The 20,646-nt window shown below is 56.0% G+C and overlaps 2 protein-coding genes across 2 annotated transcripts; one reads left to right on the top strand and one right to left on the bottom strand.

Moving 5' to 3' along the window:
• Positions 1–4,368: 4,368 nt before the first annotated feature.
• On the bottom strand, positions 4,369–8,003 carry BESB_052500 (uncharacterized protein; the record flags this gene model as incomplete). The annotated part of the gene is made up of 5 exons (XM_029363685.1): positions 4,369–6,261; positions 6,531–6,580; positions 6,745–6,868; positions 7,265–7,658; positions 7,906–8,003. 5 exons carry the CDS (start codon positions 8,001–8,003, stop codon positions 4,369–4,371), a joined length of 2,559 nt encoding a protein of 852 aa, XP_029219608.1.
• A 4,263-nt stretch (positions 8,004–12,266) lies between these two features.
• BESB_052490 (lipase) lies at positions 12,267–18,889 on the top strand (the record flags this gene model as incomplete). The annotated part of the gene is made up of 7 exons (XM_029363684.1): positions 12,267–14,016; positions 14,386–14,790; positions 15,432–15,781; positions 16,381–16,689; positions 17,266–17,409; positions 18,011–18,323; positions 18,747–18,889. 7 exons carry the CDS (start codon positions 12,267–12,269, stop codon positions 18,887–18,889), a joined length of 3,414 nt encoding a protein of 1,137 aa, XP_029219607.1.
• Between the last annotated feature and the right edge of the window lie 1,757 nt (positions 18,890–20,646).

The following is a 20,646-nucleotide window of genomic DNA, read 5'->3' as shown; positions in this document are numbered from 1 at the left end:
CCGTCAGCGGCAGCGAGCATGCCGCGGCTTCTCTACAGAGCAGTCGGATTGTGACGACGCACACGGTCAGGGCGAAGCGTATTTTTCAGGTGAATTTATTAACACCGCCACACGCGGAGAACAGGCTAGCGCGGCTTCACAGAAGCGACAGCGTGCACTCCGTCAGTAACGCCCTCAGCTTTCAATATTTGCGCACACTGCGAAATGGCTAACATCTACAACCACAGCGTGCTTTCGGTACTCAGGAACTGCAGGCTGACCCTGGAGGTCAGAGGAGGGGGAACAATGCGGAGGGGGTATTCTCCAGGCAGACGAGAGTAATGGCGATTGTGTTTGTCGAAGGGATCGTTCGGCCAGCTGTCACATGAGATCGAGGAAGAACGCCAAATGACACCGCTTTGGCATTGCTCCGCAGAAGAAGCTACAAAGCAGGAACGCCAGAACTTCGAGGTAGCCCCCGCTAGTGCCTGTCACCATTCTGTAGGCATGCCGGAGATGAGTGCTCGCCGTGTCAGCATCGCTGCCCCTCTTGAACAAGGCTCCTTTTGAAGGGGGGTGTCTCGGACCGAACCTCCCTGACTGTTCCTTAAGAAGTGACTGCCGCTGTCGCCCAACTGCCACCTAGTCACGACAGTTGAGTCACGCAGTGCTAGCTCACAGATACAGGGCCGACAACTAAAACTTCTGTGTAAAGCACAGCGCTGTCAGAAAGGGGCTTTCGAGACATTTCATAGCCTGGAGCGCGCTCCTGTGCGCTACCTGTTCCAGTGACCCTCTTTCGTGCCGCTCTGCAGAAGAAGGACTTAGGTGTTGTTTTCCCGACGATAGGCTGCGGCCATTGTATCCGCGTGCACGGCTGAAAACATTTACCAGACCTTCCGTGGTGCAGGCGGCAGCGATTCACGTCCCAAGCGCGCCTCTCCCGTGTTGGAGTGCAAAAGATGACGATGAGGATGGACCGTGTTGAGTTTTCCAGGCAGCCGCCGTGTCGCGCACCGAACGCACCTCAAACTTCTTTGCTGTAAGAACCTGCGTCCGCCATGTTCCCGCCCGTGTCCGGATTCTTGACTCACCTCTCCGTATTCTGTTGCTGACCATGAGCCGAATCTGGTTGGGCCAGGAGAGGGACGTGCGATGACTGGCAGTAGAGCGTACGGCGGCTCGGAATCTATGATGTATGATTGATGTGATGCTACCGTGCACCATACGGGAGCAGTGGATTTCGACATGGCACACTGCCACCGGCACTGCTGCTCTCTTGCTTGCAAGATCCCGCACTCCCCAACAGGGCGAACCAGAACTATGTCCCCGCTGTGGCCTCTCCAAGCTACCGGGAGCAGGCGAAGGCCTGATCGTATGAAAATGTATCCTGAAGAAGTCTACGGTATGCAGGCGCTAGGCATAATTCATTGCTGCAATTGGTACTACCGTGCAGCGTTGCAAACTAGGGACAACCACGCAGGGACAAGTTGCATCAACTACAGCCACCGACGCTGGTGGAAGCACCATTTCTAGTTCGGGGTTACGGAACCCCGGAACCGGCAAAAACTCAGCTTCGCGTGGTGCGGTCCTCTACCGGACAAGGGTTTCGTCTTCAAATGCGGCTCTGCTTTCCACCGCCCTATGCGGAGACACAGAGGGATGAAGCGGTCACATGTTTGCACTGGTATACATTTCAACGGCATACACGCCGATACCCGATCCTCCCTTGTTCCACCATTAGGACTCCCCTAACCGAAAATCTCACCATCTCACGTTCAGGTGCACAAAACCGCGGATCACGTACGGTGGTGCTCCTTGGAACGATAGTAAATGCTTCAGGACCACAACTCGTCGCGTCGACTTGATGGGAAAGAGAGTACCTCCAACGGATTTTACGCACTGCGAAAACCAGGATGACCTCAAGTTTCTCCTTCAATGCGGGATCACTGAAGCCTCAACGGTTCATTCGATACAGCATTCTCATTTCGTCTCAACGGAGCGAGCGGGAATGCGATTCGCAAGCACTATTTGCATGTCCACTGACCCGGAAAGTAGAACCAGTTCGAGTGCAAGCTTTCAACATATGCATCGCATTATGTGAGCGCCCTTGTTACTTGGCTTCGCATCGATACGCGTTTCTCTTTTCACCGGGAAAGCAGGGACGTCTCGCAGGAAGAATACGTTCATCATCGCTTATGAGGAAAATGACACTGCTAACGCAGGCTGGACGCTCACCATGTCAGCCTACGACATGGGTGTCTCATGCAAATCAACTGAAAAAGGTCGTTAAACCTCAACGTACTCGGTAGGACCCACCCTTCCCCAATGGAGGCGCTGAAAATGTGTTTGTTTACGAATTAGGCAGAGCACACAAGAAAAAAGTCACTGCTCGCTTTCATTCATTTCGATGCAGGCCTTCCGCATTGGTCAACCTAAAAGGAATATCTGAGAAAGATACTCTCTGAGCATACACGAGCATCCCACGCGGGCATGTTTGACGGGTGCCTGGGTGCTACACGCCCGATATTGCAAAACCTCATGACCACCCTAGAATCTAGCTGAATCACTTCCCGTCACTGTTTCATACAGTAGCAGCCTCAGAATAACCTCAGAAAAAAGTACGATGGAAGTATCGGATACCGCGACGGGACGTCCGCGAGCTGATGTCACAAATGTAGTGGGCGGCTCTGTCTGGAAGCAGAAAGAAAGCCATGTCAAATCTTCCCTGCCTGTGAGCAGCCACATTGTCGATGACCCTGGACAAGGCAGCACGCCGTTGTTAAATAATGCCGCCCAAAGGCCACTTTGGCCTTTCCATTGCCAACCAAATATTTCTGTCACCTTTCTTACACAATGTACACGCCCTTAAGAGGACCACGAACCACATTCTAGAGGTATGCACCAGTCGAACGTTTGCCATTTTGAGCGTTGGAAAAACATGCTTCTTACCAAAAAAATGCGGCGACCGTTAAGGCATCGGCAATGCTTGCGTCACGGGAATGCCTACGGCTCGAGTGTTGTCTGTGCAGCGTATGTTTCGCCGTCCAGTCGTGCACCCCGACCCTCAAAAAGCCTCGCGGTTGAGGAACACTGGGCTACACGAAGAATGGATGCTTTCTTACACATAGGAACACCGGTGGGTTGCAGCACTGCGATGCTCTATTATATATATATATATATATTAGACAGGGCAGTTTAGAACCTCCAGAACAATCGCCATCGAATATGGATGTCGCACTGGATCCGCCTGGTCTTGTAACTCGCTGCTGGTCTTTTTAACTCGCGGCGTGATCAAGTTCAGAGAAAAGAACATGAAGCAGGCGTCAGCGTGGCGACCGGAAAAGCTCGCCCGCCCTTGTCTATACCACAACGCGCCGTGAGTGTTAATATTGCCGACCTGCGCTGCAGCATACGATTCTGCCCCGCAGCAGTGTACGCAACATCCGTAGTAGCCTGAACGCGCCGCTCACACGTTCCCACGTTTCAGTCGTAATACGACCACACAGGTCGATTCCCATACTACAGGCACTGCAACTGCAGCATGCTGCGACTTGCCTTCGCTCCACCGCTATTTTGCCTCCGGAAAGAGACGTGTTCTTCCTAAGAAGCACGCCCTATGCGGAACTTGGGGCAGTTATGCGTCCGGGGACCCGGCTGTTGTTACGTCAAAAGCGAAGGCATGGCCTACCTTATAGGCAGCGTTTCAATTTGCCGTACTGAACGAGGCATGAGCCTGAATGGACCCTATCACCAAGGAAGCAACGCGTGGGCTGGCAACGTATCGGCAGAGGCACGTGCCAGCCTTGCCCCCAATCGGTGATTTGCGGCCTTCCCACTCTGTGATGAAAGGTCTGTCGCGGAAAACGAAGAACTCACACAGTCGGTGCACGGTACTGCACTGACCCAGTTGCACGCAAGTTCGCTCGACGACGAGGTGGGTGAGGAATCTGTTGTTGCCGAGAAAAGGCAGCCCGAAATGGGCCCCGATGATTCTTCAAGGGCGCACATCAAGCTCATCAGGTCAGACCACTGGTCTTCTGTAACCCCCCCGGTTGCGAGCGGTTCTAGGCTGCGCAGCTCAAGAAGATTGGCCAGCTGTATCACAACATACCACATCATACTAAATCTGACAAGGCCACGCATTCCTCCACGGGGAAGAATACGCTGAGAGAAACATATGCTTTTGTGGATGCAGCTAGGTTTCTTCCCCCCCTCTGCAGTAGTTTGGACACGCTGTGAAATTCGTGCTACTGTGTGTGGCTCACGAGTCCTACGGTACCGAGAGGAAAACACTCTGATTCATCATCACGGTAGTGGTTGGTCAGCAAGCGATATGGCAAAAAGCTTTCCACTCGTGACTGCCCCGCTGTGGGCCAAGCTCCTCTATCATGCAACAAGCCATTCCACACTGCGAGGCTGACTCACCTCCCGAGACGCACACTGAATACGGCTCCACTGCTTCGGAGTGTGCTTCCATACATTTTCCCAAAGAGCCTTGATTATCTGTTCAAGCCGATCGATAAGGAGATTTGGAGTTGTGCAACTGTCCTCGTGTAGTGAATGCTCTTCGCTGACAGTTTCGTGGGTAGATTTGGCCAGCTCCTCCGTGTGAGGGTCGTCCTGCCTCATGACGGTTGTTGTGGGTCCATTTTCCTCTACGAGGGCGTCCTTCTTATCGTTACTTCCTCCGTTGCTGCAATCTGTACACGTTCCGGACAGCTGTGACATGTGGCTTTGTACATGCGTGCCCTCGTTGGTTGGGGACTGCCCTGCTATGGGCACTGGGGCGACTACTTGTGGATCTTCCACCCTCTGTCTCTCCTGTGCCTTTTCTAGCTCACCCAGGCCATTGTGGCTTTGAGAGATACGGGCTCCTTCGGGCGGACCATCCGCTGAGACCTCTGGTCTCGTTACGGTGGCCTCGGTGGCCTCGGTTGCGGTCAACGTGCTATGGAATGAACTGCTGATGTGGCTAGATATGTCGGGCTCGGCTCCTGACTCGCTTGGCGATCTTGTTGCGGCACTTAAACAGCATGGCTGCTCCCGGTTCGCATTGCTTTGTGTAGTGAAAGCCGCACGATCACTAGGTCCACGACCCCGCGATGCTGATGATGGGGATGAAAGTGGCGACGACGCTGTAGAAGAATCCAAAGAAGTAAACGTGATCCCTGGCGCTTGACTACTTTCATCCGGCGACGCCGACGAGGTGGCTACAGATGCCACGGTTCGAACGTTTTGAAGGCTTTCCCCTGCCGACGCCAGCAGATTTTCAGAGGGATCGGCAGTCAGCTCAGTTGGCGGATCTGACTCCCTCTGTGGATGTGCTGTGGGCTCTGTAGTGAACTGAAACAGTAGTTGGGCTGATCCCATCTGTCTGTTTTTCGCGTCGCTTCCGATTTCAGTCCCTTGGATAGGTTCCGGATCGCCGTGTCCCTTTCTTCGCGATGGCTCCCCCTCAGTTTCGGTGCCCCTGACCTCCGTCAACTTTTCCTTGGGCTCTATATGCGATAGGGCAACGCTCTCCTCTTGATCATCAAGCGTGTTTAGCGCAAACTCGATAGTATCCTTGCGATTGTTGTGTCCACAGAGCTCGAACGCGGCGGTGAGGAGCTGTACTGGAGACATCCGGGACGCGAGAGCAGCGGCTCTCCCGGGGGCTATTCCTCCAAGCACCAGTCGTGGACCGACTTTGCGAGGCGTGAGCTGCTCCACACTTCTGTTAGGGTCGTTGAACGCTGTTTCACCACGCTTAGAAGCGACCGACGCTGGAAGACTAGGCCACACGCTTCCCGATAGAGGACCCTGTTGAGTTGAAGTCAATCGTGCAGCCACCGCCTCGAGCCCGTTGTCGTGCGCCCGTGGCCTCCGCCCTCCACCTGGCATACTAAGCGAGCGAGAAGCCTTATCGCCCCCCTCCAAACTTTTCAATGCGTCAAACAGCGCTTGGCAGGCGAACGCATCATCGTCTTCGGATGAACGGGAATCGCCGCAGCGGTTTGCACGCGTTAAGAGACCCTGCTGGGAGCCCTGCCCAAGAGTTGCGGGGCTGTGAGCGAGCTGCTCTGCCGACCGTGACGTACGAAGTGTCTCTGATTCACTGGAATCCATGAGGGATCTGCAAAGCTGAAAGCTTCGCTGCTGTAGTTGGCGATGCTGGCGCTGCGCTGCAGCAACTGCTTGCCTCAGGAGTGATTCAGGGTTGTTCTCCGGGCAGGCGGCTTCGTCGATTCCCACAGCTGTGACTGTTGTATCTCCCAAGGTCCCGCCAGAAAGAGGATTCTGCACGCATTGCGGCAAGCAAAGCGCGATTAAGGCCCTGTCTATTCTAAAAGCAGGCCTGTGCATCCGTAAATGGCAATCTGCTGGTGGAGGGCAGTACATTTCGGAAAGGACAATGCGATGTCCACGACCAAGTCGTTCCCTGGCTGCGTGTGCGAGTACTGCGTACTGAGGCGACGCCGCACAATCATGAGATACACGCACTACTGTGTTGCTGCGGGTGGTGTTCTGGCGAAATCTATCCTCATCTGACCATGCGGAAAGCTTACCTTCTTCTTCTCAATCTTGGCCACTATTGTCACACACGGTAGAGGAGGAACTGAATACAAGGCAGCCAGTACAACTCCGCAGTGTCCGGCAAATATTGAAAATGACAGCGGGACAGCAGCGTTTCACCATCCAAGCATTTCACCTAATGGTGACATACGTGGGCCTGAAAGAGTTACACCAGTGCAGCACAGCGTCGATCGGATCCGCACTTACTGTCGATGCCCGTTGTAAAGGGGAGTTTGTAGTGCTTCGGTTGTCGCGCCTCTGCGAGACCGTGAATAAATGGGCAGTAGTACGTGTCACACACATCTTCGCGGTACTTCTCGCAGATGATCATCTGGAATACCGCAGTGCACAAGCGGAGCACACCAATTTCCGGTAAAGGAAAAAAAAGGCTACTAGCTCAACCTAGAGCGCGCTTTTGATAAGGGCGTTGTTTCAGTTTCGACCTGAGTGCCCTATATTTTCTAGAAAATATAGCGTTACAGCTCGCCGTAGAAGAATCTTAAAGAAACAAATGAGATTTATTCCGGAGGAGTAGGTATTTCGCTGGACCCAACGTGCCGCGGCACGACAGAGACCGGCTTCAACAGCACTCTCGTGAAAGCCACCAGCGTCACTGGGACGTGACAAGTTCTGCGTCATTGTGTTCCTCGGCGGTGTCCGCATGGCGGTGTTCGGTGTACATCGCCAATCAATGGCAGATTACGCTGCGGCGGCGTCGCTTTCTCACCTTATAGAAAAGGGGATGATACAGAATTTCCTCTGTGGAGTGAGCAAAAGGGCATTCCCCTCCACGTGGGCATGTGTTGACGATAATTTCCTCCTTCCACTCGTCGACGCAGCAGCATGCTTCGCTGCCCTTGCCCGAGCCGCTTCCTCCCCGCCTTCTGCCGTGGCCTTTCGAGTGCTGACTTTGCTGCCCTGGTGGGCCACCTCCTGCCTGGCGTTTAACGCAACGGGGTCTACCGCATCCGAGCCCAGCATGAGAGGGGCGGTCGCCCACATCGGCTTGCTTCGTCGTAACGTGCGGGCAGAGCACGTGGATGTATCTAATGAAAGACCGGTCGGAGAGGTAGATCGGGCATCGACGGCTCCAGTATTGATTGTGGGAATACTGGCAGCGCCTGAAGTTAATATGACGCACGCAAGGCCGTGGCCGGGAGCACTTGTGTGGTGACCAGAAGACGTTGCTACGCGATTCACGCCTGCAGACCACGGTCAGCGTCTGATTCACGTGTTTGGACCTCGAAATCAGCCTTCACTACGCTTCATCAGCTTCGGAACTTAACCACCTTCCTGCGATTGACTGTACAGTGCAAGGCTACTGTGGAGGGCGCGACATATCCGAAAGACAGTGAATTAGAAACCTACGTTATTCCAAACTCGCACGCGCCGCTAACGAGCCTCCGGCACTTCTTGGTGCGGAACCGGCAGAGATCTTCTTCACTCAGCAGCGATCCGCACGCCATAGTGCCATGCACAGCTTGTGGTGTTTATCTAAATCGAGATACGCCCCGGAAGCAGGAGACAGGAGACAGCCTCCCACGCCAATAATCTCCCGGTTAATTCACTAGGTGAATCAGGAAGCGGCACAACGGGCTAAGAAATGGCAGCCGCCTAGCAGCTCTGCGCAAGAAGGCAGAGCAGTTTTCATGCCGTTGTCGCGGGCAGGGCCGCCTTCTGGACGTGGAGCCCAAGACTCAGTGGTCCACAGCCGATTTTCCTTGGAAAGGCCTTCGAGCTGGAACGCTGAAGCAGTAAGGTATCTCCGAAGCTGCCTGTCGTCCGTTGTTGCGACCCGGTGCTCACGACGTCGGCCGATTTTCTCCAAGATTCTTGTCCTGGCAGTCCGGTGGCGTTGCAGACGTCTCCCGTGCCCTTCCCGGCGAACTGCTAACACCGACAGGAATGGAAAACAATACAGGACTTCGGAGCGGACGTCCAAACCTACGTTTGCACCACCGCTCCCGTCCAATGAGGTTAGCCGCTTCGAACTGTCAAGTATGTTCCGTCTCACGGTGCGGTCTCAAGGTGGCGGCGCCGGACAGTAAACCGCAGAAGATCGCGAGAGCCGGTGTTGGTTTTGATATTTCCGCTCGTTGAATCGCCAAGTGAAGCCACCATGTAGATTACGAAACTCTCGCCGTACAAACCTTGGAACAGGATATGTTTGGTGACCAGAGGTAGATACACCTTGGGCCTCGACTCCACCCCCCAGGACTGTCCCTTGCACTGAAAAAGCTCTCCCTGTCGTCCTAGGGGATGCACTGGGTAAGACAGTCTAAGACGGAGGACCAGCTCAGTGTTCATCAACGTATTACGGATTGTTTTCGCAGTTTCGGAAAGGCAGAGGCACATTTCCCCCGAGGAGGCTCTCGTTTGGCATTCAGGGACCGGAAAAGATAAGCTGCCGACACATACCACAATTCAGTGCCGCACACCGACAAGGTGGCTCGGAGCTCTCCGCCAAGTCACCCGGAAGGCTGAGGGGCCCTTGGCTGCCGAGGCCTGCAGTTGAGAGCTGTTCCTCTGGCCGTCGGTGCGGTCACTCCTGTCACCACCGGGGGGCAGAAGCTTCTCGCAGCTAGTGACAAAGAAATCCGCCGCAAGAAAGGAAAGAAACGCGGATATTCGGCGGAAAGACGAAACTGTTACGCCCACCGAGCAAAAAGGCATATGCTTGGTAGTCCTGTCGGAGCAGCGACAGGGAAACGTCCTCACCGGCTGCCAATGCGCGGTGCTTTGCAAGAATGGGCGTGCCCTGACTGACCTCCCTGTGGACAATCGACTCACACCCGCCTCTGTCCTACTAGCGCGTCTTCGCTCGCAGCGGACGACGGCACTGTACACCACACAAGCGACACAGATCTATCCCGATACACCAAAATCCAGGCAATCCTACGTTACAGACCTGCCATGACTTGCAAGTTGCCAGAGAGAAGGCGCTGCACCCGGAGCATTCTACAGCGGACATATCCGTGGGGGATGGCACCCGCAGCAACAAAAAGGAGGTGTCAGAGATGCTGCACCTGTTGATTCGAAGCTTCAGGGATGTGCGCTTGCCGGATAGAAACGACGCTCTCAAGTAAGTCTGATGGGTGTACGTACTTCAACGGTCCGACAGCATTAACACCTGGAGGAAAGGGGGCAAAGGGTAAAGAACTGCAGTATAACTCGGTGGACGGTTCACATGCCGCAGGCGGCGTCCCACCTGCCCGGAGTGCCTCCAACCTGGACCACCACGCGGCCCGCCGCAGTCAAGGGTCTGGTGGAGATATGCAAGAGGATTCCAGTTATATCGAGCCATTGCGAAAACCTTCCGCGAGTTGCACTGGGTGTGGACGGATACCGAAACTCTTCCCCCTTCTCAGCTTCGCTGCCCCCGCCTGCCTAGCGCGGCCGCAGCGTCCATGCCCGCCTCGGACTGCTTCAGGCAGCGGGCGGTGTGCCATTCGGCTCGCTCGGCTACCAGAACGCCGTCCTGCCCTAACACGTGAGGCAACGGGACACCGCTCTGAAGGTCTCGAGTGACGAGCTGGCGTGCAGTTTGATAAATGCACTCTGCCGACCTTCGGCCCCCCCAGCCACCATGTAGCTATCCTTCCCTGCCGATACCGCCGACAGCTGACACGCGCTGAGGCTGCTACTGCATTCTGGTGGCGGGCACACGCTTGCGTAGCTGAATGCAGTAACACGACAATTGCTTGCTGGGGGCTTAGTAACATCTGAGCACGGAGCGGCAGTCAGGATGTGCTACAAACTGTGATCCCAGCGCCTGCAAAAGTAAGCGCCTGGCGTATATTGCAATTGTTTCCAACTGTTTAGACAGTGACAATGTAAGCCTTTGCGTAAGTTCTATTAACCGGCATGATCGTGTTCCGAACCCCCTGCCCGCCCCCTTCCCATCCCACACGGAAGATTTTGATTCGAAGGGCCTCCTCTGAACACGGCCAACAGCAGCAGGAAGCTCCATGTATCCGTTGCACAGATGAGCCCCCGTGAACTGTTGTGTGAGTCGTGTCGCGTGAAGAGTCTTTGCAGGGGCCATTTACCGCACAGACCGTCATGCCTCTTTAACGGCAAAGCCCGCAGGCCTCGAGAAGTGTCCGCTCCACCACCCTTGCAAGGTATCCCCCTATCATTAGTCGGAACTAAGCCCGCCCAGAATATCTCCGTTGACTGCGGCGACTCAGTCAGGGGCCTCGTCGGCGATAGAGAGATGTGCTTTTTGAACACCCTACGGCATATCAAAACACCATGGCAATATAACCTTCCCCACCAAGGCAGGCTGAGTTCCATCGTGGAGGAAACGCGAGCCAGTGGGCATACCACCGTTTAGACGCACCGGTCCTCAACGTGAGCTCTGTCTCCGGCGGCCCCGCGAAAAGATACATTAGCGCTCCAAAAACCGGTACATTACTACGCACAATATGCTAAAGAGTAGTGAAGATAGTGTCGCTGCTGAAGGCGGGCCTCCCCTGATCAAGCGAGGATCCGGTAGTCAAATGCGCTGCGGTGTTACTCGCTTCTGTGATGCGGGCTAGCATCTCCCTGGCAGGCGGCGGAGAAGAGTGGTGGGCTGCATGGGCCCATTCGCACGATGGCCGAGTGTGGCCTATAAAGGCAAGACACCAAGCTTGTAGCGTACAGGCAGCTGTGATTCAGCTAAACCCGGTCAGTTCCTACGTATTGCACTCATAACAGATATCGTAGCTTCAACTTAGCCTGTTGTGCACGCTGCTCTCGTATATCGTTGCAGCCTTCGATAGATCCAGCCGGTATGATGCTGCCGCGCGCATCTCAGTCCCGCACGATTGTCTCGTACTCATGTCGATCCGCCAAACTACAGTTGGACGTGTCATATAGCGCTACGCGCTACATACGGAGGTTGACTGACGAGTTGCCTTTTCGACATTCTATGCACGCTGCGTTCGAGGCTGGAAAAGTGCGGACGGCTTGCCGTACTGCTCGTGTGCTCCACGTCTGTCTCGACCCCGCCGCTCACGCGTGGCGACGGCTAGTTGGATACGGGAACAGCCGGAGAAATAGCTTCACCTAAGAGAATAAATCTCCAAAAGCGTCACCTAAGAGAATAAATCCCCAAAAGCGTCACTTCAAAGGTGTACAGCCTCCTCAACTGCAGCGGACTTCATATTTCTGGTGCAAATGCTCTCGGTGACGCAAACGAGGCCGCCAGCCACCGGCTCTAAGCCCGTATGGGCGCGCGCGTTCGCCGGTTTGGGCCCCGCCACCATCTTGCGTTCTCCTCTTTCCGGCGGGTAGGGTGTTCCGCATGCATTTGTCACGACACACTGCAGTCACTTCATGTGGCGCATGAACGCGCTTCCGTAAACTGGAGACCGTGTGTTTGCGTCGCCAACGTTGAAGCAGAGAAGCGTCGTTGCGTCATCCGGTGGAGTTTGTAGAGGAGGCGCACCGGGGCGCAGTATTCCCGCGATCGGTGGTGTCGTGCCTCAGCCCTCTGACAATAAAGAGCTTTCACTAGCGTCTTCCCCCTCTCTTCCAATCCTGCTTCAGGAGGCCATTTCACACTTCAATGCCAGCACAGATCTTGGAGGTCACTAACGTTGCGCCGGTTCGACTTCGGAAAGGCCTCAGTCGGCGGCAGGCCCACAGCTGGCCGTCACTGTCGGACCGCCCGAGCGACGATCCGTCCCTTCGGGAGAATCAACTGTGTGTGTCGCCCTGCCCCTGTCCCTCCCTCTGCCACAATGAAAGGCCTCCATCGGCAGGTGGACCAGGGCTTCCTCGCGGCATTTGGAAGGTTTCTCTTTCGCCTTGTTCCCATTTTTGTCGTTCTTATCGCCTTTGCGTGCTCACCATGCTGCAAGCCAAGTTTGCTGGCAGAGCTCGCGGCCGTCACCTCGGCGGCGGCGGCCGATGCAGGCGCTGGCGTCGGCCGCTTGCCGGAAGTGACCGTTCCGCATAAACCCAAGGGACATGCCTTGGAGAGAGAGACACACCAACCAGCTACAGAAAATGACATGTCGAAGGAAGAACGCAAACAGGAAAATGTGTCGCCTGCGGAAGGCGGACCCCCCGCGCGTGCGTTGCACCATGGTGGAGGGCTCCTCGGGTGGGTGCGCGGACTTTTTCCTCGCGCCGCGGACACTGATGCTCCTTTGATGCAGAAGAGAGAGAACGAAATAGCACCTGCAGTGTCCGAGGAGAAGGACGCAGCCGAAAATATCTTCCAGGGAACCAGCGTACGGGTGGCGCACAGCGACGAGAAGGGTCGCGGGTCTGGGGAAGATGGAGGGCATGCGGAAGAAGTTATCCCTCCCCAGGATGACCAGATGGATGCGGCGAAACACAAAATGGATGCAGATGACCGAAGCGATGAGACCGTCTTTGCTACAGACGTGGATGAAACGACTCACTCTACCGAAAGCGGCCCAATGTCGGAGTCCTCGCAAGACGTCTGGCTTCAGTGGCTGTTTGGAGATGCAGAGGAGGAGGGGCGAGAGGAAACCCTGACCCTGGATGAACGCCCCGGAGATCCGTCTGATTGGGTTGAAGTAGAGAGCGAATCGTCTGGGTCAGACACCGCACCACGAGCGCTTCAGAAAGAGACGCACGAACTGACGAAAGCCCTGGGTGATGAAGAAAATGTTACGGGTGCTGCAAATCGTGCGACAGAAGCGGCCGCCCGCGACACGTTGAGTCAAGAGGATTTCGGTGGTGAAGAAGACAAGACTTTGGAGCAGGTTCCTTCGTGGGTTGGCGAGTGGCCTTCAGAATCCCCGTCGCCGCGAAGCGGGACCACCAGCTCACGCAAGGGCTTCAGAGGCACCAGCGAGCGGCCGGAGGGAACATCCAGTGAGAGGATTCCAGGCAGCGAAGGGAGGCACACTACCGAGGGCAGCAGCCGAGAGACAAACACCAGTCGTGACCACACTCCAGTCCTTCAGTGGGTTCCAGCCAGTAAAAGCATGGCTCCCTCGTGGTGGGGAGCGACTGAAGCTGATTCCGCCTCATCTCCATTCCTTGCTGACGTGCACTCTAAGAGTATATCAATCAGTGGTACCGAATTGCCCCTTGAGGTGGACAACGTCGCGGAGTATCACGACATGCGGAAATTCGGCGTGATTCGCGTAGCAAATACCGCTGCGTTTCGGCACCAGGCAGCGTGCGGCGGATTTTTCACCACAGCGCTACTTTTGAAGGACTTACCTTCCATGTACGGGCTTGTTTGCACGCTAGTGCGTCTCAGCTCCTTCGCTGAGCAAGCAGCCAAGGGACTCCATATTCACATTCGTTCGCCAGCTGTGAAGGCGCTGGCCAAGCTGAGCGCCACGGCGAACGCCAGGAAGCATGCGATTGAAGTTGCGCTAGCGATGCGGAGATATCTCGGAGATGTCGCCGCGCGCCAGGACTCTATTAACCTTGGAGTTCTCTTGAATAAGGTCATGATGGAGAAGCCGCGTCTGCGACCCGTATGCGTCGCGTTAATGGCTACGTGTAAGTAGATGCAGGGCAGAAGACTCTGGAGGCGGTGTGAGGAAGCGTTTTGCGAGACTCTACTTCTGGGTTGCTGCCGCAGATAAGCGCCAGGTGGCTAAACACCGGAGACTTCGCGTATGCTACCTCATGCGTGTGTTTATGCTGCATTTGCATGACCGGCTTCTGCCTCGATGCTCATGGTGAAATGCTCAGCGTGCCTTTCTTTGTAGCAAGAGCGAACTGAAACTCGTCTGCACACCTGGCGCACGACTTGCGGAAGCTGGCTCTGCTGCACGTTCCACTTCCGTCGTCTCTTTGACGTCGCGAAGCTCGTAACCCCTGTGCCTATTGATGCGCACGTGCTTTTGCGCTATGATTTGTTTGCAGTGATGGAGTGCCGCGCCTCTCTTCCGTACACGCTACGCAAGGAGAATGGGTTTCCAGTCCTCCCGCTGGAGCAGATTCCCACGTTTGCAGCTCTCGAACATCTCAATGAAGTGGGCGCCCATATCTCCTTCCCGGCTGACGCGCCTAAAGTTTTCGAGATTAGGATTGTGCCTCCTTCTGGGGAGTCCCCATTCGAGCAAGTCGACGGAGCTCAGAGACTGCCGCAGAACGAGCCGTGGCGACATCCCATTTATCAGGCTTTCTCCACCCTCTGGTACTTTTGCGAGAACATGTATCGCATCGGTGAAAGATACGACGACGTCTACAAGCACCGCATAATCGACGATATCTTTCCAAGCCCTTGGCGCGTCACGTACCTCGGCATTGGCGTGTGGACTGAATGGCGTACGTCTCAGTGAAGCAAAGGATTCGAGAGTTCTTTCTCGTCATCAGCGCCAAGCCTGTACTGGACACTCGTGCGCCGCCATCGCTCCTCGCCAGCACATGATGTGTTGTAAACTGCTGCTGTCTCATCCACCGCGCACAGTCGCTCTCCGACGTTCACTGCGCGTGCTACAGAAAGAGAAAACATACGACTGCTGGCGGTGGGACTGCTGCTCCAGTCGCTGCACGTTTCTCGCGCTCCTACACGGAGAAACGTGCGATGTGTTTTTTGCGATTCCCGCCGAGGCTCTGGGCGATATTCGCGAGTGCAGATCGCGTTGAAGATGGTGTCTTTCTGCCCTTGCAGAGCTAGCACCAGATCTCCTTACATTGCCGACGCGGCGTGCGGCCACGTGCTCTCCAGGTCTTACTGAGTGTAGGTAACTTAGAGAGCGTCTCGTGTCCTATGTTTGACTCCGGACTGCATATGGGGTGTGCGCGTGGCGGCAAGTCTGTCTCGCGTTCCGCTGTGGCCCTGTTTGGTGGTTCGTAAGTTCTGAACGTTTTCCGGTGCGAGCATTCCTGGTGCTTCGGCTGGAAGTCTGTCTGATGGACGGTGCCGCATGCCAACGCTTTTTGTCTCGTACCTGTTCTTTTGACAGTACCCTTCCACGACGCGCAGAGCAAGATTTCTCGGGCGGGTCTCGAAGTCATGGAGAAGTACAAGCTCCGGGCCGTGTCGAAGCGCGTCCCGTACACACTGACGAAGCAGCTTTTTGTCGAAGAGACGCCCGACACCCCGCGCCGGGAAACAGGCGTTCTTTCCCCATTCAATGTAGACAAGTGCGAGCGGGACGCAACGTATGCAGGCGCGGAGGAGTCACCGTTCGTCGTGCTGCTGGAGCGACGCCCAGATGCGCCAAAACGCGAAGCGCCAGCGGGCGAGGGGCCCGCGATGACTTTCCACGATGCCGATGCCGTGTGGGTCTTCAAAGGCACTGACGGCGTGAAGGTAGGGAGCGAAGCGGCGCTGGATGCGGGCGGCGGGGGGGCGGATTGCGGGGGGGGAGGCCATTGCTTTTTCCGGTCCGTCTGCGTTGATTACATGCGGTGCAGCCGCGGCATGCGGCGTCTCGAATCTGTGAAACGGGCAGCCTTCTAGTGCTGCCTTTGAGGGCACCGGGAAGTGCAGACGGGAGACACACCACTGGGGAGAGCATGGCTCGTACGATTCGACTTTGCTGCCTCACTGCGGGTTCGCCACAACGTATATGAGTAGTTCCTGCCATCTGCAAGCTGTCGGTGCGGCTGCAGGGCGGCATTCTTCAGCTCTGCGCCTGCGTAGCGTCGAGCGTGGTGCAGGCATGTGCAGTCGACCACGACAGCGGCACTGCGGCATTTTCCTTCTAGCGTCAAAAAAATGTCTCAGTTGTGGTGCACTGCCTTGGCTACACCGGAGATGCATGGTGTGGGCGCTGGAGGCGTGGCTCTGGTTTCGCGTGGCTTTGTTAATGAGTGTTTGCATGACTCGGCACTAGCGCATGTGGGGGGTGTGCGGCATCCGAAACCCCGTCGAATCACGCGTGCCTGAGTGTGTACCGCTCCTCTCAGCAATGGACCTTGAACACGATGCTGCAAGCGGTTCCAGACAAAGTTTTCTCAGAACGTGGCCTCCTCCACCAAGGTTTTGCGACCCATTTCCACCAGACAGTGCGCCGCCCCTTCACGCGTTTCCTGTCGAAAGCAGCGAAGGAAGCTCGGAACCGCAGCCCCGCGAAGCCTTACGTCGTGGCGGTAACTGGCCATTCTCTAGGAGGAGCCCTCGCGCTGCTCGGCTCTTGGTTCCTTGCCAAGAATCTGCGTCCGTTGATTGATTCAGGTCGACTCGTCATCTACTCCGTTGTCTTCGGCTCCCCGACGGTAGGTGCGACTCCCGGGTCTGGTATCGAGTGCGGGGGACAGCGGGGGCCGTGGTGAAAATGTCTCTGCCAGTCCCTAGTCGTGCAAAGCATTAGCCAGCTTGTAGGCTTCGCGAGGCGGCGCGGGGTCGCCGTCTCGTGCCTGTCGAGCTGAAAAGAGACAGGCGGCCATTTGTGGAAGGGGTGGGGGCGAGAAAGAGAACGGCAGGTTGGTGGCAGAGGCGGCGGCGTTTAGCGCCGCGGAGGCTGCACGCCGCCAGCACCTCTGGTGCCTCTCTTCCGTTCCTCTGCACCGTGTATACCTTGCAAAGATGCGCCTGTTTTCCTGCGTGCGTTGCAAAATCGAGGATGGGAGCGAACCCGGTCTAGAGGGTGAAGCCAGAATAGGCCGCAAGGCTCTGTTCCTGGGATTACAGCTACTTGAGGCATGGAAGCCGAAAAGTCTTTACCCGTGAAACGCACCTCTGTTGCGTGGGCTGGACGTGGATCCTCTGCGGACGACCTCCTGCTCCCCTCTCTAGAGCCACACGTCAAGGCGCCTACTCGTGTTCTGCGTTTGGCCACGGTGCTTTCACAGATCGGTGACGTCATCGCGACCAAAGAAATGAATGCGAGCGGAGCCAAGATCTTCAAACTTCAAGTAGACCTTGACCCAGTGCCTTTCGTAGGGCAAACCGATGGAGTCACGAAGCTTTACAGGGACACGGCCAGCGATATTCAGGTACGCCGCTTCGCGTGCACGCAGCTGCATGTCAGATCGAGGCGGAATAGAGACCGAAGCACGATAGACAAAACCGCCGAGTCCGCTGCACAGCAGGCGGCTATGCTATGCTTTTTCCCGTACATGCCGCCAGACGGAGGATGCTGAGAGGCAAGCAGAGCGTGTGTGCCCTGTTTCATGTGCTCTACTCGAGTCTGGGACCCCGAAAAAGTTGTCCCGCCTAGAACAAATCCTTCGCTCCGCGTGGATGTCTTTCTAGTCGAATGTTCAACCGCCAGCGAGGAATACTAATCACAACGCGAACCGAATAAAATCCGTGCTTTCTCTCTGAGTTGTGCCAAGGCTTTCCGTTGAATTTTGTACCGTTTTGCATCCATACCTGTAGCGCATCCCCCCCACTCGCCCGGTGCTGCAACACAGAAAACGGTGGCTCCGTTCTTCGTGGGTGATGCTACTTCTTCCTTGCAAGCGTCTTGGGCGTTCGTTGCCGCCTGCATGCGTTGTGAACTTCTCGGGGGGGAGGGGGGGGGGTCGCGGCTGCGCCGCCAAGAGTGCCTGCCTCGAGACGTTACCATGACTTCGTTCCTTCCTCCCTTTTCAGCTTCATGTTAACGACATGGCCGGAGTGGCGCTGTGGAACGCGGACAAGTCGCTGAAATATAGTGGGCTCGTCTGGCTGCAAGATTCAGTGCAGCCCTACCGCAACAGAAAGAGGTTTTTGCGTTTCTTCACGCGGCCGCTTTCACTCTCGAATTACCTGCGCACGCACAACCTCCCCTTCAACACCCACTTACATTTCATTCCCTGCGCGCTTACGATTATCACGGGCCGATTCGATGAGAATGGATGGGAGAGCTCATGCGCCGCCCCGCTGTTAAAGCGGTACCCTCTCCTTCCAAACGTCCTCTCCGCAGGTAAGACGAGGGGCGTAGATGAAGCAAGTGAAAGACCGCATGTGACGCCCGAGCCACGTGCTGCTGTCTGCTTTTGTCACAGCGCATCCCACCCCGCACCCTTGCACCTCGTACCTCGTGCCTGGAAGCACGCAGTAGGCACCTGCTAATGCATGCATGTGTATTTATCTGCATTTCGAACTGTCTGTGTTTCCACCTGCATCCCTCCGGCGATCTGCATGCGCCCAAATTAAATGCCCCGGTGAATGCCGCCCATTTGAGAGCTACGAAATGGCGCTAAGTGTTGCAGGGGGGAAGCATCGCGGCAATAGAGGCGTATTTCGGTGGCGGGGGTCTTGCCATGTAGTGGAGGCTTTACACTTGGGCGGGTGAATAGGTACGGACCTTGCTTGTCGGCTCTTGTCGGTCTCTGTGACTGTGTAGAACTCCAAGCGGAACTGAAGCGGGTCCATGAAGAGGATCTTCCCAAGATCACCAAGCGCCTCGAGGCTGCTCTGAAGAGCAAGAAATGGCTGGAGGCGAGGCAGAAGCTTATCGAAGAAGGGAAATTTGCGGGAGATCGCTAGGCAGCAGTCCCGCTACACTACTCGTTTCTCGAGCAGAATACAAGAGACCTTCCTTGCTGCCAACAGAATCGAGGTGTTTGTTTTTGCCGATGACAGCGGCGGGTACGGCGTGCGGTAGCGCGCGGCGTATAATGACGCGTAAATGGAATGACACAGGTTCCCGTAAAAGCCTCTGCGGCGAAATGCAGCAATCAAGTTGTGCGGTGAGACGGCAAATCGAGGCGCGCATTTTGGGGCGTCTTGTGAGGTTCAAGAGCCAGCAAACGGGCCAGAAGACCAGGGCTGCCTGACCAAGAGGACGAGGCGACAACGGCTGCTGAACGTTGTAATGCGAGCTGGTGAGATGCCGGCCTCGGGTTCAGATACTGCCTCCCTCCGCAGCAAGGCTGTTATAATCATTGGCCTCTGGTTAGAGGCGCCTACAGCGCACAGATTTGGTATTCCGGTGGGGGCACTTCGCTGGACTCCTCCGCTGGTTTGCCGTCAGCGTGAGACCACCACCGACACATCAGCCAGCGGGTAGAGAATGTGACACGAGACACGAGCGGCGGCGTGCGGCTTTTTTCTGTGGTGAGGAGCCTAGGCAACTAACTGCCTTGGGTCAGACACGCGTGTGGGTCCGCGCTGTGCCGCACGCAACGCCACGTGTCGGGGCAGTTCAAGGTGGCAATCTGTAGTAGGTCGTATAGGTGCGCGCGGAAGGCAGAAAGCAGGGCCAGGGAGAGTTCTTGTTCACTTAATCCTAAAGCTTAGGCCGCCGGCGCTGCGCATGCGACCGTCTTCTCTGCAAACGAAGGGAAAAGCACCGTTCTTCGCGCCCCTCCCCCCCTCCTTCCCTCCCGTGAGGGAAGCATAGCTCAGTGCGCAGCGACAGCTGAACTTGTGTAGCCGTGTTCGATGCTTTCCGAAGCGATTAGGGTATGGTGAATTGCAGGTGTGGGGTACAAACCTCGTGGTGACCAGAGGCCAGGGACGCCTCGCGCAGTTTAGTGTGAGCAAGAAGATGGATGGTGACTTATCACGCCACATGGGAGTCAGCGCCGTGTTTCCGGTGCTGTGTAAATTATTCGTCGAGACGACCGGCGGGAACGTGATGCTTCCCTGCCGCTGTGATTTGAGCTGCAAGTGGGTGTGTGAAGATATCAAGTGAAGCCTGAGTCTATTTCAGAAAATCGCCTTTTTGACAAGGAGTGGACGTGAGCCAGCCAGGCATTTGCTGTGTCAACAAGTTTCAGTGCATCGACGTCTCACAGAGGCGCCATTTTGAGTCGAATGGCAAACTCGTGCATTGTTGGCAGGGTCTCCGTCTCCGCGTTCTTCCGTTTTCCGTCGCGGCAAGGGTGGCTGGCAGGAAGTGTGCCTCCTGACTGTGGAGAGAAGAGGACAGCTGAATTACTTTCGGCCCACTCGAAGCAGCCGAAGCGGGAGAGTTCTTTTTTTACATGCATGATTTCGCGTCCTTACATAGAACAGCAGTGTTATCCTGTCGGTAAGTCTCAGTGCTCGTATATGTGGATTTATCTGTGTGTGTCGACTTGCGTACTGACATGCGTAAGCCTGATATTTGACCCGCACCCCAGCGCAGTACCATCGTGGGCGTTGAAGTGAGCCGAGTTGAGGGTAGATCGCGAAGGACGGCATTGCGTGCGCCTGTAACCGTAGGTGCCGGCGAGCTGCTCAGGGCTCAGAGCAGCTGTCCTCACAAGGCGTACCCCTTTTTCTTCCGCTTTAGGCGAGGCTTCAGAGGCGAACGGCCG

Source organism: Besnoitia besnoiti, chromosome IV (assembly GCF_002563875.1).
Source record: "Besnoitia besnoiti strain Bb-Ger1 chromosome IV, whole genome shotgun sequence".
NCBI lineage: Eukaryota > Apicomplexa > Conoidasida > Eucoccidiorida > Sarcocystidae > Besnoitia > Besnoitia besnoiti.
The sequence above is the reverse complement of the archived record's forward strand: the minus strand, read 5'-3'. Positions and strand labels throughout refer to the sequence as shown.